At 32.1% G+C, this 19,688-nt stretch overlaps 2 protein-coding genes and 1 non-coding gene across 4 annotated transcripts; 1 reads left to right on the top strand and 2 right to left on the bottom strand.

Annotated features, from left to right (window-relative positions):
- Positions 1-610: 610 nt before the first annotated feature.
- On the bottom strand, positions 611-684 carry Trnai-aau (transfer RNA isoleucine (anticodon AAU)). The gene has a single exon. It is a non-coding gene; the product is annotated as a tRNA-Ile (tRNA).
- Positions 685-887: 203 nt separating this feature from the next.
- Positions 888-8,282, top strand: LOC126892924 (uncharacterized). Its single transcript, XM_050662840.1, has 3 exons — positions 888-1,003; positions 1,077-1,288; positions 8,139-8,282. Exons 1-3 carry the CDS (start codon positions 1,000-1,002, stop codon positions 8,265-8,267), a joined length of 345 nt encoding a protein of 114 aa, XP_050518797.1. The 5' UTR covers positions 888-999; the 3' UTR covers positions 8,268-8,282.
- Positions 8,283-8,981: 699 nt separating this feature from the next.
- On the bottom strand, positions 8,982-19,395 carry LOC126892923 (uncharacterized). 2 transcript variants are annotated; one of them, XM_050662837.1, is made up of 4 exons: positions 19,006-19,392; positions 11,983-12,107; positions 11,853-11,927; positions 8,982-9,140 (listed from the first exon to the last, which is right to left on the bottom strand). In XM_050662837.1, the coding sequence occupies exons 1-4, from the start codon at positions 19,277-19,279 to the stop codon at positions 9,081-9,083; spliced, it is 534 nt and encodes a 177-aa protein (XP_050518794.1). In that variant the 5' UTR covers positions 19,280-19,392; the 3' UTR covers positions 8,982-9,080. The 2 variants fall into 2 exon arrangements, with proteins under 2 accessions (XP_050518794.1, XP_050518795.1); XM_050662838.1 differs by lacking the exon at positions 11,853-11,927 and having other exon boundaries at positions 19,006-19,395.
- Between the last annotated feature and the right edge of the window lie 293 nt (positions 19,396-19,688).

Genomic DNA, 19,688 nt, shown 5'->3' with positions numbered 1-19,688 from the left:
TTTGCCTAGGGCGTCAATTGACCTAAATGCGGCCCTGCGTATCGTACCTATAATAAGGCAAGATTTTTTAATAATTTAAATATCAATTTAACGTAGGACGAAATAAATATAGATGAAAACGAAAACAGATCATTGTCATAGAATTACGATTGATTATTATCATTCGTCAGAAACGGCAGCAACAGAAGCTCTAGAAAACGCAAAGTCACACTGAACAAAAGAAACAACAACAATACAACATGGTTCAGAAAAGAAATAAAAGAGAAATGTAAAGAGAAGAGAGAGGCCTACATGAAGTATAAAACATCAAACACTCCAGAATCCAGAGACACCTATTTAGAAGAATACGAAATGAAACAAAGCAATTGGTAAAAAGAACAAAAAATGAACACTGGGAACAGTTTAACAAAAAGGATGGAAAGCGACTTCTACGGAACACAGGTCAGGTAATTAACGGCATTTAATTGAAAAACACTTTATTTACCAACAGTGTAAACTACAAATTATTGAAAAATATTTATATTATTCAGTTATCGGTTCCTTAATGGATTAAATGTAATTAATCTTATTAAATAATAATAAAATTTATTAAAAGAAAAATAAAAACAACTGGCCCATGGGGGGATCGAACCCACGACCTTCGCGTTATTAGCACGACGCTCTAACCAACTGAGCTAATGGGCCATTTGAAATAATTGTCAAATATGCTGTATATAAACTTGTCAAGATATGTAGGCGCTATAATAATTTGAGATATGTCTTGAAGTAAATAGTTCTTATTTTATATATATTATTTTATACAACCAAATTATATTATTAATTTGATTTCTTTGATAATAAACTATAAACTTTAAAACACTACTTTTCTATCGGTGGTCTGTTCTTCTCGGTTCACAGCTAGGTAAAATAACATGACAGTTGATGACAAAGACAAATGATGACAGTTGAAACTAACCTCAATAATTCAAATTCAAAATATTTTTTAACGTTTTTATTTTGATGGGTAGGTAAATTAATATTCTTTTGTCGATGTATGTTAATTAATTATTTAACTTTTATATATCTTTTTATCGTAGATGACGAAGTTGGTGTTAAACAATGCATAGAACGTATGATAGAGTTGAGAAAAATAGCCCCTCCTTTAATTTACGAAACACATAATAGGATATACAGACATTATGTGGAAAACTTGAGAAAACTCAAAATAGATTTGACGAATTCGGACATAAAAAAATGTGAAATACCTAACGATGTTATAGAGAAACTTGAAGAATTGAAAAATCATAGTGTAAGACAAGTATGCTAGAACATAAGAGGCTGATAGAAGCCTGAACTGATGTACACTTTTTTGAGAAATTGAATAATTAATGTACACGTGTATGTTGAACAAAAGATAGTGTAGTAAAGTTTCTTTCTTGTTCTTCATGTGCTGTGCTAGATTATTGAGCGTTGACTATGAAATTTGTTGACAGCAGCTCCGAAAAGGGATGCAGAGGATCTGTTAAACCATTCTCGCAGGTTTCTAAGCCACAACATTCTTAGACAAAGATTAACTATTTTCCAGTTTTTGATTTCTTGACTATGTATCTCAGGCTATCACTTGGTGCTTATCATCTTGCTAATTTATTTTGTGTTCAACAGTATTCTTATATAGACCCTAAACATGGTTTTTGAAAACCAAATGGCCTAGTCAATTTCTGGTTTGGTCTGGCCTTCTTTTTGCCCATTCTATAGCTTTCAGCAAAATTCGGGCCCTGGCCTCCCTAATCAAACCTCTCCAATCGTTACATTCTATGGGTGGAATGCATAAAACGTAGTACCTGCTAATGCTTCAAGTATGTACTACATTTTTGAAGATTTTACTACACTTACAAAGCATTACTACGCTTACAAATGCTTTGTGAGTGTTTTACACTTACAAAGCATTTAATGCTTTATAGGTGTAGTAAAATCTTCAAAATTGTAGTACATACTTGAAGCATTAGTAGGTACTATGTTTTACGCATTCCGCCCAATGTCTATAGCCATTCTCTTCCAAAATCAATTGCCAGGGAGATTTCTTACATCCTTGACCACAGCATCCTCCCATTGTTTTCTCAGCCTTCCAATAGGTAGCTTCACTTGCATTCAACAGTTTATTTAAAGTTTGTTTTCTTCCATCCTACATACATGGCCTCTCCATTGAAGATGCTGTAAGTGTACTGTTGACTCCTAAGGGGCTGTTCAAGTATTACGTAATGCAGGTTGGGGGGAGGGGGGGTCAAAAATCTTCAAAAATTGCATTACATTATACTTAAACGTCCCATTACGTTGCGTTACATAGGGGGAGGGGAGTCAAAAATCGCGTTACATAATACTTGAAAGTCAAATGTTGAAAACTACAGAGCAGTTTGTACTTTATCAGCAGTTCCAAAATTATTAGATTATTTAGTTACTAAGAAGCTTACTTGTGAATCAGTAGTATTCTGGTGAATGAATAGCACGGTTTTGTACAGGGTAAATCTACAGTAACTAATTTACTTCTTTATCAGAATGACCTTGTTATTGCTTTGGAAAACAAGTTACAAGTAGATTCCATCTATACTGACTTTTCTAAAGCATTCGATAGGGTCAATCATAATATCTTACTTGAGAAACTTACAGCATATGGTAATTCTGGAAGTCTTTTTGATTGGATGCAAAGTTACCTGACTAATCGAAGTTTAAGTGTAAAAATAGGATGTTTTCTTTCTAATGCTTTTACAGCTACATCTGGAGTACGGCAAGGTTCCTTCTGTGGCCCCCTTTTGTTGAATTTGTTCTTGAATGATGTTCACTCTATTTTTAAGGAAGTTAACTTTTTAATGTTTGCTGATGATGTTAAAATATATAAGACTATCAAAAATGAGGATAACATTTCTCAGCTTGAGTCACAAGTAAATGATTTTTATGAGTGGTGTGGTAGAAATGATATAGAACTTAATATTAATAAATGCTTTTTAATAACTTTTGCTAGATCCCATTCGCCTATTCACCATCAATATTTTATTAATAATACTCCTGTCACATGTGTGAACGAAATTCAGGTTTTAGGTATAAGATTTGATTGTAAATTAACATTTTACTCTCACATGGACCATACTGTTTCGAAGGCATTTAAGGTTGGGTTTTGTATTACGTTCATCAAAAGATTTGTCAATTCACACAATAAAAATCTTATATTGCAGTATCGTGAGATCAATTATTGAATATGGTTCTATTATCTGGTCACATAGTTATGCATATCAAATCCTAAATATTGAAAAGGTTCAAAACACATTTTTACGTTTTGCAGCTTTTAAGATGGGTTTAACAGTTAGAAATTATACTTATGACAATATATTAATGAGATTAAATTTACAAACTCTTGAATGCAGAAAAGTCATGTTGGATATTTGTTATCTTCGCAAAATTATCTCTGGTGTTATTAACTCCGAAGAATTGATAAGTCTTGTGTACTTTAATATACCTGCTAGATTGACACGAAATCCACAAATATTCAAAGAACAACGGCATGCTACAAATTATGGTCAATATGCACCAATTAGCAAATTGACCCTGTATGGAAACAAGTTTAGTCATCTAATAGATCTGTTTGGTTCTTTAATTTCCTCTATTAAACAATAGAATGTTGAATTTGAAAAAAAAATAAATAGATTTAACTGTTGTAATTGAATCAGTTGTCTTCATCATTTGAAAATTACTTATATTCTTTTTTATTTTTTATGTTTGTGTTTTATGGTTGTAGTTTTACGTGTATCTAATTTTTATATTTTCATTATTATGACAAAAGCTCTGCTTTATTGTATTTTGTATGTATCCCGTTGATGAATAAATAAATAAATGAATGCCCCCTAAATAGATACAGCTATCTACTTTTTTTAAGTTGTTAACTGTCGCATAGGGTCATGTTGCCCTCCCTGATCAACTTTGAACTAGGGTTTTAGTTTTTTTTGTGTTTATTGACAGACCTATTTGTTTAGCAAGTGATTTAAGTCTCTATACATATTCTTGCCTCTTGGTTTGGTTCTGCTCATGATATATAAGTGCTATTGAGACTGTTAATCAGGATATTAAATCATTGGTTGATTGGCAAGAAATCATGCATTAAATATAAACTCTAAAAAAACTAATCTGGTGGTTTGTGGTCCTAGCCGGGTATATCTAGAGATGAGTAACACCATTGAAATAGTTGTTGATAATGAAATCATTAAACCTGTAACTAGTGCAAAAAATCTAGGTTTAACTTTAGATAATCACCTAAAATTTACAAAACATATTAACACCTGTGTCAGTAAAGCATTTCTCAGTTTAAGAACAATAATTTATCATAATCACCGCTATCTATCTTACAAGGTAAAAAGAATACTGTGTGAAAGTTTAGTTTTTATCTAAATTTAACTATGGTGATGTTGTGTATGGGCCTTGTATTAGTTCAGATGACAGGAGAAGAATTCAGGTGGTTCAAAATTCGTGTCTTCGTCTGATCTGTGGTGTAAGAAGACACCAGCCTATTTCTCACAAACTAAAACACGTAAAATGGTTGAGAATGGAAAAGAGAAGATATCTACATGCTGCTTGTCTATTCCATAAAATCATCAAAAACTCATTACCAGCATATCTTTTTAAAAAAGTTATACAGGGTGTCCCGAAAAGATTGGTCATAAATTATACCACAGATTCTGGGGTCAAAAATAGATTGATTGAACCTCACTTACATATATACAATAGTGCACACAAAAAAAGTTACAGCCCTTTGAATTTACAAAATGAAGATCGATTTTTTTTTATATACCGAAAACTCTTAGAGATTGTTTATTGAAAATAGACATGTGGCATTCTTATGGCAGCAACATCTTAAAACAAAATTAAAGTGAAATTTGTGCACCCCATAAACATTTTAAGGGGGTTTTGTTCCCTTCAACTCCCCCAAACTTCTGTGTATGTTCCAATTAAATTATTATTGTGGCACCATTAGTTAAACACAATGTTTTTAAAACTTTTTTGTCTCTTAGTACTTTTTTGATAAGCCAGTGTTTATCAAGATATTTTGAATATTTGTCGAATCCACCACATATTTTTATACGGTTAAGTACAATTATAGACCTGTAAATAATCTGAAAATTTATTTATAATTTACATTTTTAGGTATATTTTGAAAAAGAAGCCGCATCTCGATAAAAGGTGACTTATCAAAAAAAGACTAGGAGGTAAAAAAGTTTTAAAAACACTGTGTTTAACTAATGATACCACAATAATAGTTTAATTGGAACATACACAAACATTTGAGGGTTTAAAGGAACAAAATCCCCATAAAATTTTTATGTAAATATATTAAAAAAGAAGCCGCATCTCGATAAAAACTGGCTTATCGAAAAAATACTAAGATACAAAAAAGGTTTAAAAACGTTGTGTTTCTAATGGTACCACAATAATGAATTATTTGGAACGTACAAAGAAGTTTAGGGGGGTTTAAGGGAACAAAACTCCCATAAAATTTTTATGTGGTGGACAAATTTTACTATAATTTTGTTTCAAGATGTTCCTGCCATAAGATTGATACATGTCCATTTTTAATAAAAAATCTCTAATAGTTTTCGATATATTGAAAAAAATCGATTTTCATTTTGTAACTTCAAAGGGCTGTAACTTTTTTTATGAGCACATTTGTACTAAGGTAAGTTAGGTTCAATCGAACTATTTTTGACCCCAGAATGTGTGGTATAATTTATGACCAATCTTTTCGGGACACCCTGTATATAAAACTGACTTACATAATGTCAATACAAGATATAAAAATACAATTACAACTCCACCACATCGTACAGAGCAATTCAAAAACTCATTTACATGTCAAATATCAAAAATATAAATATAATGGATTAGCAAAAGAATTAAAATTAAAGTCGATTGTATCTTTTAAGAAATCTCTTAAAACTAAATTTCTAACTGAGTAACACATGTGCCATAGTTAATGACCTGCTATGTAGCATATATAGACGATGTGATAGTTTTTGGACAATATTTAATTACAAAATGTTCCTATTAGTGACGGTTTTCGATTTGTTACAGAACATGAAAAAAAATATATCTTTTTTTTTTTCTCTTGTGTAAGATGAAAAGCAGAGGTGCTGATTTCTTGAAATCAGTACCAACTGATCTTCGGCATTTTTTCTTTCTTGTTATTATATTATGCATTTATATTTTGTATGTTTTGTGTACTGTATGTACTTGAAGAAAAAATAAAGACCTTTATTATTTATTATTATATTTATGCAATCTGCGTATACGAGTTGGTCTGATTTATCAATAAGTATGTTGTTTATACCTTCTTATGTTTTTCTAAGTACATATTCCAGTGCTAAAGTAAACAGTGTTGGTGCTAGCCCATCCTGTATCTGAGCCACTGTGTCTCTCATCGTATTCGGATAAGTCTAATTATTTTAAATATCGCTTCTTATTTTTGTAAATCAATAATATGTTCTGGTCCCATTATTTTGTATTTTCTCTGTTTTGGTGACAAGAATCTATTTAATATGTTGTGTGTGGATGTCTGATCCTAAGACTTCAAACTCTAAACAGTCAAAAATAACACAGTAAAGATGTGTATAATTAATGGCATACATGCGTGCCGTCTGGTAAAGGCATCATGTGGCTCACATGTATGCCATCTGCATGGAACGTATTAACTATTTCTAAAAACTGTTACAAACTTGTTCCCATAAATTATTAACTATTAATAAATCATTCACCTTCATGTATACCACAATTTAAGCATGTTCTGTCCATTTTTATTCTTCATGTTTTTCTGTAATCTCCTGTATCCTTATACAGGGTGTCCAGAAACTCTACTGACAAACGAAGACAGGAGATTCCTCAGATAATTTTAAGACAATTTAACCCAATTCAGCTAGTCCGAAAATGCTTCCTAAGGGAGCTAGAGCTCTTTGAAGATGGCGTCATGTAATTAGTTTTTCTTAAATACCTCCAGAATGCTTCTATTTAGAAAAACAAAAATTGGTATGCTTATTTACTTTCCAGAAGTGAATCTATTCCACCCATTGCGAATTTCTAGTACGGGTCATAGGCGTCCGTTTTGGGTAGGGCAACGGTTATTTTATCGCCTAACTTTTTTGTCTTTAATTTTTAAGCATTTTTGACTCTGAATTATTAAATTGTGAGGTATTCCTGTACTAAAAGGTACTCTTACTTTAAGTCGATAGGGTACTCCGTTTTCTAGAAAAATCGATTTGAAAATTTTTCGTTCTTTGAATTTAAAAAAAAAAGATTAAAAAAAAACTATTCAGAAAGATGAAAACTGGTACATTTATTTATATTCCAGAGATTAATCGATTTCATTAACGGCGAATTTCTAGTACCGGTCATAGACGTCCGTTTTGGGTAGGTCAACAGTTATTTAATAGCATAACTTTATTGTCTTTAATTTTTAAGTATTTTTGACACTAGATTATTCAATTATGATATATTCGAGTGCTAAAAGTTACTCTTGCTTTAAGTTGGTAAAATACATCGTTTTTTTTTAAATTGTTTTCAATTTTTTTTTCAAATTCCCAAAGCTAAAAACTTTCAAATCGATTTTTCTAGAAAATGGTGTGTCCTACCGACTTAAAGTAAGAGTACCTTTTAGTACTAGAATACCTCACAATTTAATAATCCAGATCAAAAATGCTTAAAAGTTGAAGACAAAAAAGTTATGCGATAAAATAACCGTTGCCCTACCCAAAACGGACGCCTATGACCGGTATTAGAAATTCGCAATGGATGGAATCGATTCATTTCTGGAAAGTAAATATGTATACAAATTTTCGTTTTTCTAAATAGAAGCGTTCTGGAGGTATTTAAGAAAAACTAATTACAGGGCGCCATCTTCAAAGAGCTCTAGCTCCCTTAGGAAGTTAAATTGTCTTAAAATTATCTGAGGAATCTCCTGTCTTCGTTTGTCGGTAGAGTTTCTGGACACCCTTTATAAATCTAAATTAATACAATGACAAAAGCTAAATAATTTAAAACTGTGTGGTACACCATTTTAGTATTGGATGTCTCATATAAGTGTTTATTTTTGCACTATTTTGAATTTTAACAATATATTTATCTTTTAGGATTATGGAGATAACAAGAAGATGTATGAGCAGATGAAATTACTTGATATTTTAAGATCAAAGAACTGTGCCATTAATAAAATTATTGATGAAATTTATTCTGGTATTTTCTTTATCTTACTTAAGTGATTTTTTTTAATTTCCTCCTTTCATTTGCACAATATTGTCCAAAGAATAAACTAGGAAGTATAAATTTTTCTTTTAACATTTAAGGGGGTTTGTTGTAAAATTTCATTGCTGAATGTCTAGTATGAATAATAGTGTATGAATAATCTATACAGTGTGTCCACGGTTGGGGTGTCCAAGAGAAAAAACTTTTTTATTTTCAATTCTAGCGAAAAATGTCATTCTTGATAAAAAGTTTTGCTTTTAACTAGTTTTGATGGGAAATAAGCCACAATTTTACTAAAAAAATGTTTTTATTAACGTTTCGAAACGTTAATAAAATCATTTTTTTAGTAAAATTGTGGCTTATTTTCCATCAAAACTAGTTAATTGCAAAAATGCCACAAGAAAATAGCTTCAGAACAACATAAAGTTTTGCTTATTCTAAAACCCCATAAAACGAAATAAAATTCAAGTTTTTCAAATCATGCTTAATTTTGTAGCCAATTTTATTAAATCACTATAAATTTTTGCACTAAGTTCGAAATTGTACAGGCCCGTGTAAGCTGTTACAGGCTTCCAGAATCCTGAATGGGCATCACGAAGGAATGGAAGGTGTACAATAATTCAATTGCCTGCATTACGACCAGTTTGTAACAGACAGCTTCCATGAGAGAAAAAAGGTTATGGAATAATAAATGAAGGAAGGAAGAGGAGTTTTGTAACTCAATGAATATACAAATTTATATATAAATTTTATTTATAAACAATTTATAAATGTGAATAAAGTCAGTCTAAAGTTCCTCTAAAGAAAAATATAATATTGCCTATTAATATTCAAAGTTGTCTGATATGTTTGTAAACAATTTTCAGTAGTGCTAATTGTGGTAAAATATCCTAAAAATAAAAAACATTTGGATATCTAAAAAAACTTTTTAAAAAGTTCAGGTAAAATTGTATCCAGTAACAATATACAGTAGGTATGATGCAAAAGTATGGAATAGATTCATTATTTCAGAAACAAACGACTTTGAAAAAATCTTAAGACATTAATTGTTGAATGTTGAATAACCATCAATTGCTAGTTTCTATTACGGCCGTCCTCAATTAAAATGCGGTATCTGTAAAAAATTGAAAATCGAGTTTTTCAATTCAACAAATTGGAAAATGCCGTAGGTATGTGCATATAGAGTCCTGAGATAAAAACTTTGAGAGCCGATTTCTCGGTTTTAAGTTGGCTGCACATACCGTGTTTTATTTGAGGACGGCAGATTGGGTGTTGAACATTAGATCATCAGTGTTCCTTAGGCTGCAAGTAGATTATCTTGAAGTTGGTTTTCTCACATTTGGTGTCCTATTTTAGTTCTTACTTTTTTATTATGTCATCCATGATCAGGTTGAACAATACCTACAGGACTAATGGAATCACCCTACATTATCCTATTGCCAGGTTCAAACAGATCAGTTAGTTCTGCATCTACTTTTACTGTGTTGTTCTGGTAGATATTATTGATTGTTTTGATTATTCCTAGAGGTACCTGCCTTGCATACAATAAGTGAACAACATCCTTTAATTGGGCCATGTCAAATACATTCTTAAGGTCCACAAAACAAATATGCCGGTTTGTTGTATTCTAATGATTTCTCTTGCTACCTAAAGCCATGTTGTTCTTCTGTTAGTATTATAATTTCATTACTTTTGTTATTTAATAAATTAATCCGTAATGCTCGGGGTCTCCCTTTTTGATGAGAGGTATAAGGATGCTTGATCTCCATTCTTGTGACATTCTGTTTTGTTCCATTATATTTTGGATTAGTTTTAATAGTTGATCAGATCTGGTCCCCATACTTCATGCAGTATTCTGCCCTCTCCTGATGATTTTCTATTTTTTAAATTCCCTTCCTTTGCCTCTCCTGTCTCACAGGCTGAATACAGTCAATGCTGAAGTAATAAGCAAAAAGAACAAGTGAATGGTAAGTTCCTGGAAACAGTGTGCGAGAAATAAGAGAAATTTTGGTGTGAGATAGTTAGACTAGGCATGTCTGTGAAAGGGTTAATATTGGTATGAACAAAGGAAGTTTATGGGGAAATGTAAAAAATAGAAGCCTACTCTTTAAAGACATAAAAACAATGAGTATGAGGATGTGTTAATTAAGTGAAAGCAAACATATTACATATAACAATATTTAACAAGTAAAAAAATTAGTAAGTATACAGTCAGGGCCGCCGCTACTATGTGTGCATCGCACACGGGCGGCCAAAAGCAGGCCACTGATGATAATACTTTTTTTAAAACGAAAATAAATTCAAATAATTAAATAGTAATGGTTCAGATAATTCTGTAAGCTATTATTATTATCTGATAATACTAAAATGCGTTTCATTTATAATTATAGATATTTTTTTCATCCTAATCTAAACAAAAATATCAGAAAATATTATTTATTGTATGCACTGCCCTTTTGCAACTATATAAGTCATAAAGCAGTTCTGGGAATACTTTTTCATTCAAAGCGGCTTTCGGACTTGTTAGATATTTTTCTCGTCCCAATGTGGAGGCTCAAGTAGAATACCTCCACAGCTTCTCCTGCTCTTCATAACAACCTAACCTGTCCCTGTGTGATAGTTAATACTCCCAACTATTATTCGACACCCATCCCTACCCAACCGACACCTACCTAGACGACCCAACTCGTTGGAAGAAAAATGGTATCAAAAAACAAAAACAATAAAGGCGGAAGAGAGAGAGCAGGGGGCGAAAGAGAAAACAAAAGAGGGAGGTAAAAAGGACAGAACAAAACTCGAGGGGAGAAAAGCTGGAGGTGAGAAGTGGAAGAAAAGGAATAAATCAGATGTAGAACCAGCGCAAACAAAAGCAATGGAAAAGACAGAAGATAAGAGGGAAGAAAGAGAGAAACAGCAAACCAAGAGAGAGGAAGAAAGAAAGAGAACAGGAAGAGAAATAGAGGGAGAAGAGAACAGACAGACAGACATTTCATTTATTAAAAATAATAGTTTCTATCCTTGTGGAATCGGTACTCACCGGAGGGACTGCAGACATTCTGATACAATTAGCATCTCTTTGGAAAGACAATGAAGTCGACTTTTTAAAGTGACAAGATATTTACTCAACACACACACTACACATAACTCCCCTGAGCTAGATGTAAGTATATGTAATTACGTTGTTAAAGGTTCAACACCAAGGCCAGAAAACAAACAAAAAAAAGCATTGTTAAACATTGTCAACAAGTTTTCCGAAACGAATGCCCGAAAAGTCCGTTTTTAGTTTTTTTATGTGTTCATGTTAAGTATCTATTCACGGTTTATTTTAATTAAATGGACGTTTAGGATATTAGGATACATATATAATGGACGTTGGATCATGGATATTAGTCTAATAAATGATCAAGTATTTATCTATTTACAAATTATTAGTGTTATGCATATTCTGCACATTTCTTTAAAAACTAGTAAGTATGTACATTTTTCGAAAGGGTTGAAATTGGAAGAGGGCGGCAAATATTAGGTTGCACACGGGCGGCCAACACCTTAGCGGCGGCCCTGCAGACAGTGGTCATAAAGATAATAATTCTTGATATACTTACAGTAAATAGCGGAACCAACTTTTCATTATCTTTAAAATCTCTAACAAATAATGTCAACATAAATAGTACTTTGTTCTAAAAAATGTTTTGTTTAATTTTCTGTTAATATTTAATTGAAAAAATAACTTACCCTAAAAATTACTTCGTTAATAAAAATCTTTTGTACTTGTTCTTGAGGAAAAAACATCTTTTTTACACCAACCACTTGTTTCGATGAAATCTCGATACCCACATCTTTAATCATGACTAGACTTTCTACAAATGGGTAAAAAAATATTTTAGTCAATAAATGAAGAAAAAAAATTATTGGCAGCGAATAAAACATTACTTAAAAGCAAAATACTGACTATGAAAACCAAGATGAGAATGTATAACACTATAATTAGACCAATATTATTATTCACAGTAGAAGTACCTAATGATGACCAAAACATGAAGAAAACTCTGGACCTCGGAGGTAAACTGCACTATGTGGACATAGTGTTGTTTTTAATAAGTTCTTTTAATGCACTCACTTTATTAGTTGGATTATACAAATTGGTTATAAATTATCATTAAAATATGGACATATTATCTATCAAACAATTATGGGATGTATCAGATTTTTATAACATTCTAAGTGCTCGAAAATTTGTTGCAAACACAGTTGTTCGAAATGACATCGTGTAGTTTACCTCCAAAGTCAAGAACTTGATGAGAATAGTGGAGAGAAAGATCATGAGAACCACACTGAGACAGAGCATAATGAATATAGAAGCCGAACAAATGCAGAGATTAGGAAAGTACTGGAAGAAGATATTGTGACCAAAATAAAGCAATGCAGAGTTAGATGGTTAGGTCACATCTGGTGGTCAGGAGATGAAGCAGTGGCATATGCTATGCTAGAATCGAATACAGGAGGAAGATCAAGACCAAAGTGGCTGCAAGAAGTTGAAGAAGGCTTAAAAAACGCAGGAGGCAGAAAATGGTAGGGAAAAACTAGAGACAAGAAAAATGAAGAGAAATCGTTAAGAAGATGACATAAGCAAAAGAGACTGATCCTCCCAAGAAATAGGATCTAGAAAGCTTTTGTGACTTAGCCTCACATCGGGGTGTACAGTCACTATACAGTGCTAGTCAAAAGTCCGTACCCCCCCTCGTATCTATTGAACGGTTATACCTATAATAGTGAAATTTGGAGGGAGGAAATAAACGGATGTAAGCTTCTTAACTAGTCATGACAGGTGACGTAATAGTGACAGATGACGTTACAGAGCCACTGTGACCGATAATTTTAAATGGGACCTTATGGCAAGTGATACCTCGTTTGAAAGGTATTCAAAATTTTTATTCAGTCATACTAATTTTTTTGGGTTTAAGTTGATTTTGATTTTGGTGAATAAATTAAATAAATATAATATTGTAGTTTCGCATTTAATTAATAAAAATTCAAATGTCCGCCTATGGGTTTTTTGTCAAAAGAGTTGACGTTTTTCAATTCTCTAGTAGTTTTTACGTCAACGTCAACCTTTTTGACAAGTATTCATAGGCGGAATTTTGAATTTTTATTAATTAAATGCAAAGCTACAATTTTATATTTATTTCATTTATTCATCAAAATTAGCTTAAACTTAAACAAAATTAGTATGACTGAATAGGTATTTGCAATACCTTTCAAACGAGGTGTCACTTGCTATAAGGTACCATTTAAAATTATCTGTCACAGTGGCGCTGTAAAGTCATCTGTCACTATTACGTCACCTGTCATAACTAGTTAAGAAGCCTACGTCTGTTTATTTCCTCCCTCCAAATTTCACTATTATTGGTATAACCGTTCAAAAGATACGAGGGGGTGTACGGACTTTTGACTAGCACTGTATATATATAACAAATGAACACTTTGCTGAAACAACATTGTAAATGCCAAATCAGATTTTGTCAACAAATTGAAAAAAAACGTAATTGATCATTTTGAAAAATGAATCTTTATGGGTGTAATATGATTACGGTGACCATATCTTTTTAAAGAAAAAAAAGTACAAAAAACAAAAATGTATTAAAAACGCAAAATGTATCTTGTTATTGGACAAATATAGCTTTTTGGCATTCAAAATAAATAAACTATGTATAGTCCGTTCTTTAACGGTAAAATATTGCAAAACCTCTAAATTTTAAAGAACCGCTTGGATTGACATGAAATTTGGCATACACATAGCTAACAAGTCAAAGAAAAAAAGTGATATTGTGCCGATATGTGCTTTTGCCCTGGGGGTGGTTTTCACCCCCTCTTGTGGGTGAAAACATATTTGTCCAAAGAAAGTCATAAAATGGATAGACTGGCTAATTTTAAGTAACTTTTGTTCTATAGAGTTTTTTCACTAAGTCAATACTTTTCGAGTTATTTGGCAGTGAATCTGTTCATTTTTTTTCAACAAAATAACCACGCTTTTAGACGGTTTCTCGCAAATAACTCAATTAGTATGTATTTTGTCGAAAAAACATTCTTAGTAAAAATATAGCCTGTAAACAATTTAAAAAAATGGTGTCTCGTCTCTAGACCTAGTAGAAGCAGAGTTATAGCTAATGAAAAATAGGTCCATATTCGTCAAATTCCAAATGGAATACTTTAACGTGAAATAACCAAAAATGAAGCACATTTCGGGGAAAACTCATTACAACTTATTTAAAGTGTTTAAAAAAGGCTTCATTTTTGTTTTATAAAAAAAATTGCTAGCATCAAAATTACAAGTTACGCTCAAAATAAAGTTAGTCTCTTTTGGTTTTGGTAAAAAAATCGAGAATATCACCCCCTAATTAGTATCTTAAATGAACTTAATCGTTACGACTTCACAAGTTTCTTGACTCGTATATATATTGTTTATATGATCTGTAAGTTTCATCGGTTCAAAGTCCTTATTATTGAAAGAGCTGTAGTTAAAAGGGGTTGAACGAGTCACTGATCACGAATGTATGCAAATTTAGAAACACCAAATCTTAATCAATTATTGTCTAACAGAAAAACAAAAAAATACATGATATTCAGAAAAGCAAATCTTACTTTTTTTGTTTTTCGAGATTTTTGGTATCTCTAACAATGTTTAAGTTATTTTGAAAAAAAGCATATTTTTCAAAATTTAAATTTTTAAAAATTTTACTTTGAAACCAAATTTTTTCAAAAATAAGCACTTTGAATCGATGAAACTTACAGATCATATAAACACAATATAAGTAAAATAATTTGTGGAGCGGTAACGATTAATTTAATTTAAGTTGCTAATTAGGGGGTGGTCTTCCCGATTTTTTTTTGCAAAAACAAAAGGGACCAACTTTATTTTGAGCGTAACTTGCTTAAATTTAATGCTAGAAACTTTTTGTAAAAACAGAAATAAAGCTTTTTTAAAGCACTTTAAAAAAGTTATAATAGGTTTTCCCCAAAAAGAGCTTAATTTTTTGGATATTTCACGTCGAAATATTCAATTTGAAATTTAGTGAATATGAATCTATTTTTCATTAGCTATAACTCTGGTTCTACGAGATTCAGAGACCTAACGCGTACACCATTTTTTTACTTTGTTATAGGCTATATTTTTGCTAAGAACGTTTTTTTCGACAAAGTACTTACTTTTTGAGTTATTTGCGAAAAACCGTCTAAAAATGTGGTTATTTTGTTGAAAAATGAACATATTCACTTGCAAATAACTCGAAAAGTGTTGACTTGGCGAAAAAGCTCTATAGAACAAAAGTTACTTAAAATTAGTCAGTTTACCCATTTCCAGACTTAGTTTGGACATATATATTTTCACACCCAAGAGGGGGTGAAAGTCACCCCAGGGCAAAAGCACACATCGGCACAATATCACTTTTTTTCTTTGACATGTAAGCTATATGTACGCCAAATTTCATGTCAATCCAAGCGGTTCTTTAAAATTTAGAGAGAGCAAAAACCGTGAAAGAATGGACTACTAGCTAAACATAAAAAAATATATCAATTAAACTAAATAAAAAAATATATCAATTAAACTAAATAAAAAAATATATCAATTAAACTAAATATAACACATTACATTAACTTTGAAAAAGTTACAAGCCTGTAATAATTAAGAGTTTTTAGATGAGGGACCTGGAATAGCCTCATCTTCTTCCGGTGTTTTGCATCATTCATATTTTTCTGAACTTAAAATTAATTTAAGAAGGTCCGGCTTCGACTGAAGTAAATGAAACATTTCATACAAGTCTCATCAAAATTTGCGTACACCAGCATCGCTGCCTTGAGAGTGATATGGACATTTGTGACTTTTCCGACGTCCAATAATAATTATTTATTACAGAAAATAAACGCTCGATAGCCGCACTAGTACCCGGAAGACAAAAAATAAATTTGCATAATATTTGTAAGTTTTTCAGTTTGAATTGATCTACACACTTAAAAACTTTAAGCCATCGATCCTGACTATTTTTTCTTCTCTGTTCCACTCAGCAATTTTTTCACTTGTAGCCATGTCTTTCGAAATTCCCAGTTCGTCAAAGAGTTGATCTTCGTTTAACATGGTTGCCTTGATTTACAATTTATTAAAAGCTTCGAGAGAATAACAAACATCGTTCCATGTTATTTCACTTCTTATGCGAGCTCCACACTCTCGCCGAAGTCGATCGAGGTTCAACAAGTACGAGAGTGTAGACGGCCACCTTGTGTAACTTTGCCTCACTTCGTTCTACTTCCATTCTCTGTCGCTGTCGGTCTGGCCAAAGGGATCTTTGTCGGTATCGCACCGCTCTTTATCGGTATCGCACTTCCTCGCGAAGTAGAACGAGTGTGTAGAGAGAGTACTTCGGACTTCGGTCAACTTTGGCGAAGTAACTTTGCTCATGTGGCAATTCTACGTATGTTTAACATTAACAATTCCTTCGGTTAATGACTTGTGTGAGTAAGTTTAATATCATACTATTATTTTGACTCATGAGTTGTGAGAACATGTTTTTGAACTCGTTAAGGAATGTTATTAGTTGTAGTTCTATGTTAGTTTTAGGTTCTTGGTCGTGGTTGATTTGATGTGCTGTCACATTTGCATATGTTCTGTAATGATTTTGTAGAGTAGTGTTTAGCTGATTTGTTTCATTACTTACATGAGGGTTGTTAAATGTTTTTTTTTGGGGCTGTTGGTTTCCTCTTTTTGGCATATTTCTGTTTTCTACTAGTTCCATGTAGACAACACAGCCCTTATAGTTAGCAGGGTGATCTTGTTTGCATATGCCTTAGCCGGAGGGTTTCTAGGTTTTTTTACAAGATTTTGTATCATGTTGTTCTCCACATGAGACATGTGTATGAAAATGAAAATTTGTACTCCAGTTTTCTAAGTAGGTTACACATTTTGTGTAAAAATGTTTCACTTGTGCAGTGAAGTTTTGTGTACGACCACCGCACCATACGCCTGATATCTCACACACTTAAAATGTTTTTAAAGATCATTCATAAACGCATTTACCAAACACTTGATATGGATATTGAAGAAACCCACTTTGGATTTACACTACTAATCCAGGGATGCTTGGATGTGAACCAGGATAATATGTACGTCTGTTTCATAGATTACAACAAGCCTTTCGATAAAGTCTGCCACAGAGCTAATGGACATCCTCAAAGCAAAACAATTACAATACAATGACCTTTGAATTACAACAAATCTATATTATAAACAGCAGGCACACATACGCATTAACGAACACACATCAGAAGAGTTCGAAATTAAAAGAGGAGTGCGACAGGGGTGTGTATTGTCACTACTACTATTAAATGCATACTCTGAAGAAATTATGAAAAAAGTTCTTGAGGGAGAAAAAGCAGGAATAAAGGTACCTAAATGGAACGCCAATTAACAACATTAGATATGCGGACGACACTATCATAATAGCGGACAACCTCCAAGACCTCCAAAATCTAATGAACAAGATAGTTGAGTGTGGAGAACAATATAGATTATCAGTAAACATCAAGAAAACTAAATTTATGAGGATATCAAAAACCCAAAATAATGATGAAAGCCTGACAATTAAAGGTAAAACTTTAGAACAAGTTGAAGACTACAACTATCTTGGCACAATAATTAATCACACAAACGATTACTTACTCCAAAGAAATCAAAGTTCGAATAGAGAAGACAAGAACCAACTTCAATAAAATAAGAAAGGTAGTTTGTGCAAGAGAACTGAAATAATTAAGACTTGAGAGTTAGGCTGGCAAGGTGTTATATTTTCTCGACTCTGCTTTACGGGATAGAAGCATGGTCAATTAACGGTCGACTACTAAAAAGTTGGAAGCATTTGAACTGTGGGTGAAGGTACCTGAAGATAGCATGGACCGAGACTGTAACAAACAACGAAGTCATGAGAAGAGTCAACAAAAGAATGGAAATATTGGAAACCATATATGTATACAAAAAGAAAAATATACAAAGAAATTTGTTTAAAAGTAGTAAAAGATAAAAATATTCATTTTTTAGAAAAAATAAGTACATTCGCGTGTCCTTAGAAAGGTTTTAAAGTACATTAGGACAATATTTAAAAATAAGTACTGTCCTACTTAAATAAGTACATATGGTCACCGTAAATATGATAGACTATAGGATGGACACAGTAAAGTCTATAATATTCCCCACAGTCGACAGTACATTATTTTGCGCATACAGTTTATAAGATAGACATTATAATTATTATGCTCTTCAATTTCCATTAAGCTGCTGGTATTTGAAGCGAAGGTTCTCAGAATGATATTTGGCCCTCAAAGAGATCAATTGACAGGAGACTGGAGAAGGCCCCATAATGCTGAGTTGGTGACTCTTTATTACTACTAAAAACATCATCAGACGTATAAAATCTAACCATATAAGATGGGCACGTCATGTAGCAAGATCAGAGGAAGACTTAGTGTTAAAGACAGTATTTTTTGAGAGACCAGACAGTAGATCAGTAGGCTGTCCCAGAAAAAGATGGAAGGATGACATTGAAGCCAATTTATCTAGGATTGAGGATGGAGAACAACAATGGAAAATGGACGTACACAATCGTAGAAGATAGAGGGCAATAGTGGATACAAGGAAGACTCAAGTTGTAAAGTTAGTCAAGAGGAGTCTATCCATCAAAATTGTTAAATAATTTTGACATATTTACAATTACCTACCTTCAGTAGTTATGTTGCATGCTGAATACAAATAAATCAATACCAGGCATAAAATCGTAAAAATCACATTTATGGAAAGAATATTCAACACCCAACAAATCAAATCAAGACTTGCTATTATAAATATAATTATACATTTCCTATATAGGCCTTTTCTACAATTGACTATTGTGATTTTAACACAGTGGGAAATTTCTTGTATATGTAAATTAATTTGATTTCCATTTATATCTTTAAACTCAGTATATTTATTTTTCTCTTTAACTTTATCCATCGTTTAAACATATTCAAAACAACAAATAAATTTTAGTCTAAACACAGCATAATAAACGAAATCAGCAAGGACACTCCCTGATGCCGCCTTTGAAGTTGAAAAGTACAGGGTCGCCGTTTTTCGCGTAGTACATGTCAGTGGTGATGTGATGTGTTAGTTCATCAGTGTTGCCGATGTCACCAACTTTATTACTCGTGAGAGATTCTTTTTGAATAATTTCTGGAATTTATGCAAAAGATTAACAATACAATCGCCATTCATCGTCAATATTTTGTGTTATGTCCCAATTATTGACATAATTCTTACAGGCATACGTATAAAATTATGTTAAAAAATATTTAATATTATCAGAATGTCATAAAAGTTAAGTAAATCTGATAATTATGTACAAATCGGCAACACTGTCGAT

This window comes from Diabrotica virgifera, chromosome 9 (assembly GCF_917563875.1).
Source record: "Diabrotica virgifera virgifera chromosome 9, PGI_DIABVI_V3a".
Taxonomy (NCBI): domain Eukaryota; kingdom Metazoa; phylum Arthropoda; class Insecta; order Coleoptera; family Chrysomelidae; genus Diabrotica; species Diabrotica virgifera.
Note: the sequence above shows the minus strand (reverse complement) of the source record. Positions and strands in the feature narration are given on the sequence as shown.

Coding starts and splice junctions, on each gene's coding strand:
- LOC126892924 (XM_050662840.1), top strand. Junction 1,289..8,138: donor AAGAATTGAAAAATCATAGT/GTAAGACAAGTA, acceptor TTTATCTTTTAG/GATTATGGAGATAACAAGAA.
- LOC126892923 (XM_050662837.1), bottom strand. CDS start 19,279: ATGGATAAAGTTAAAGAGAAAAATAAATATACTGAGTTTAAAGATATA. Junction 12,108..19,005: donor ATGCAACATAACTACTGAAG/GTAGGTAATTGT, acceptor ACCCATTTGTAG/AAAGTCTAGTCATGATTAAA. Junction 11,928..11,982: donor TTAACGAAGTAATTTTTAGG/GTAAGTTATTTT, acceptor AACATTTTTTAG/AACAAAGTACTATTTATGTT.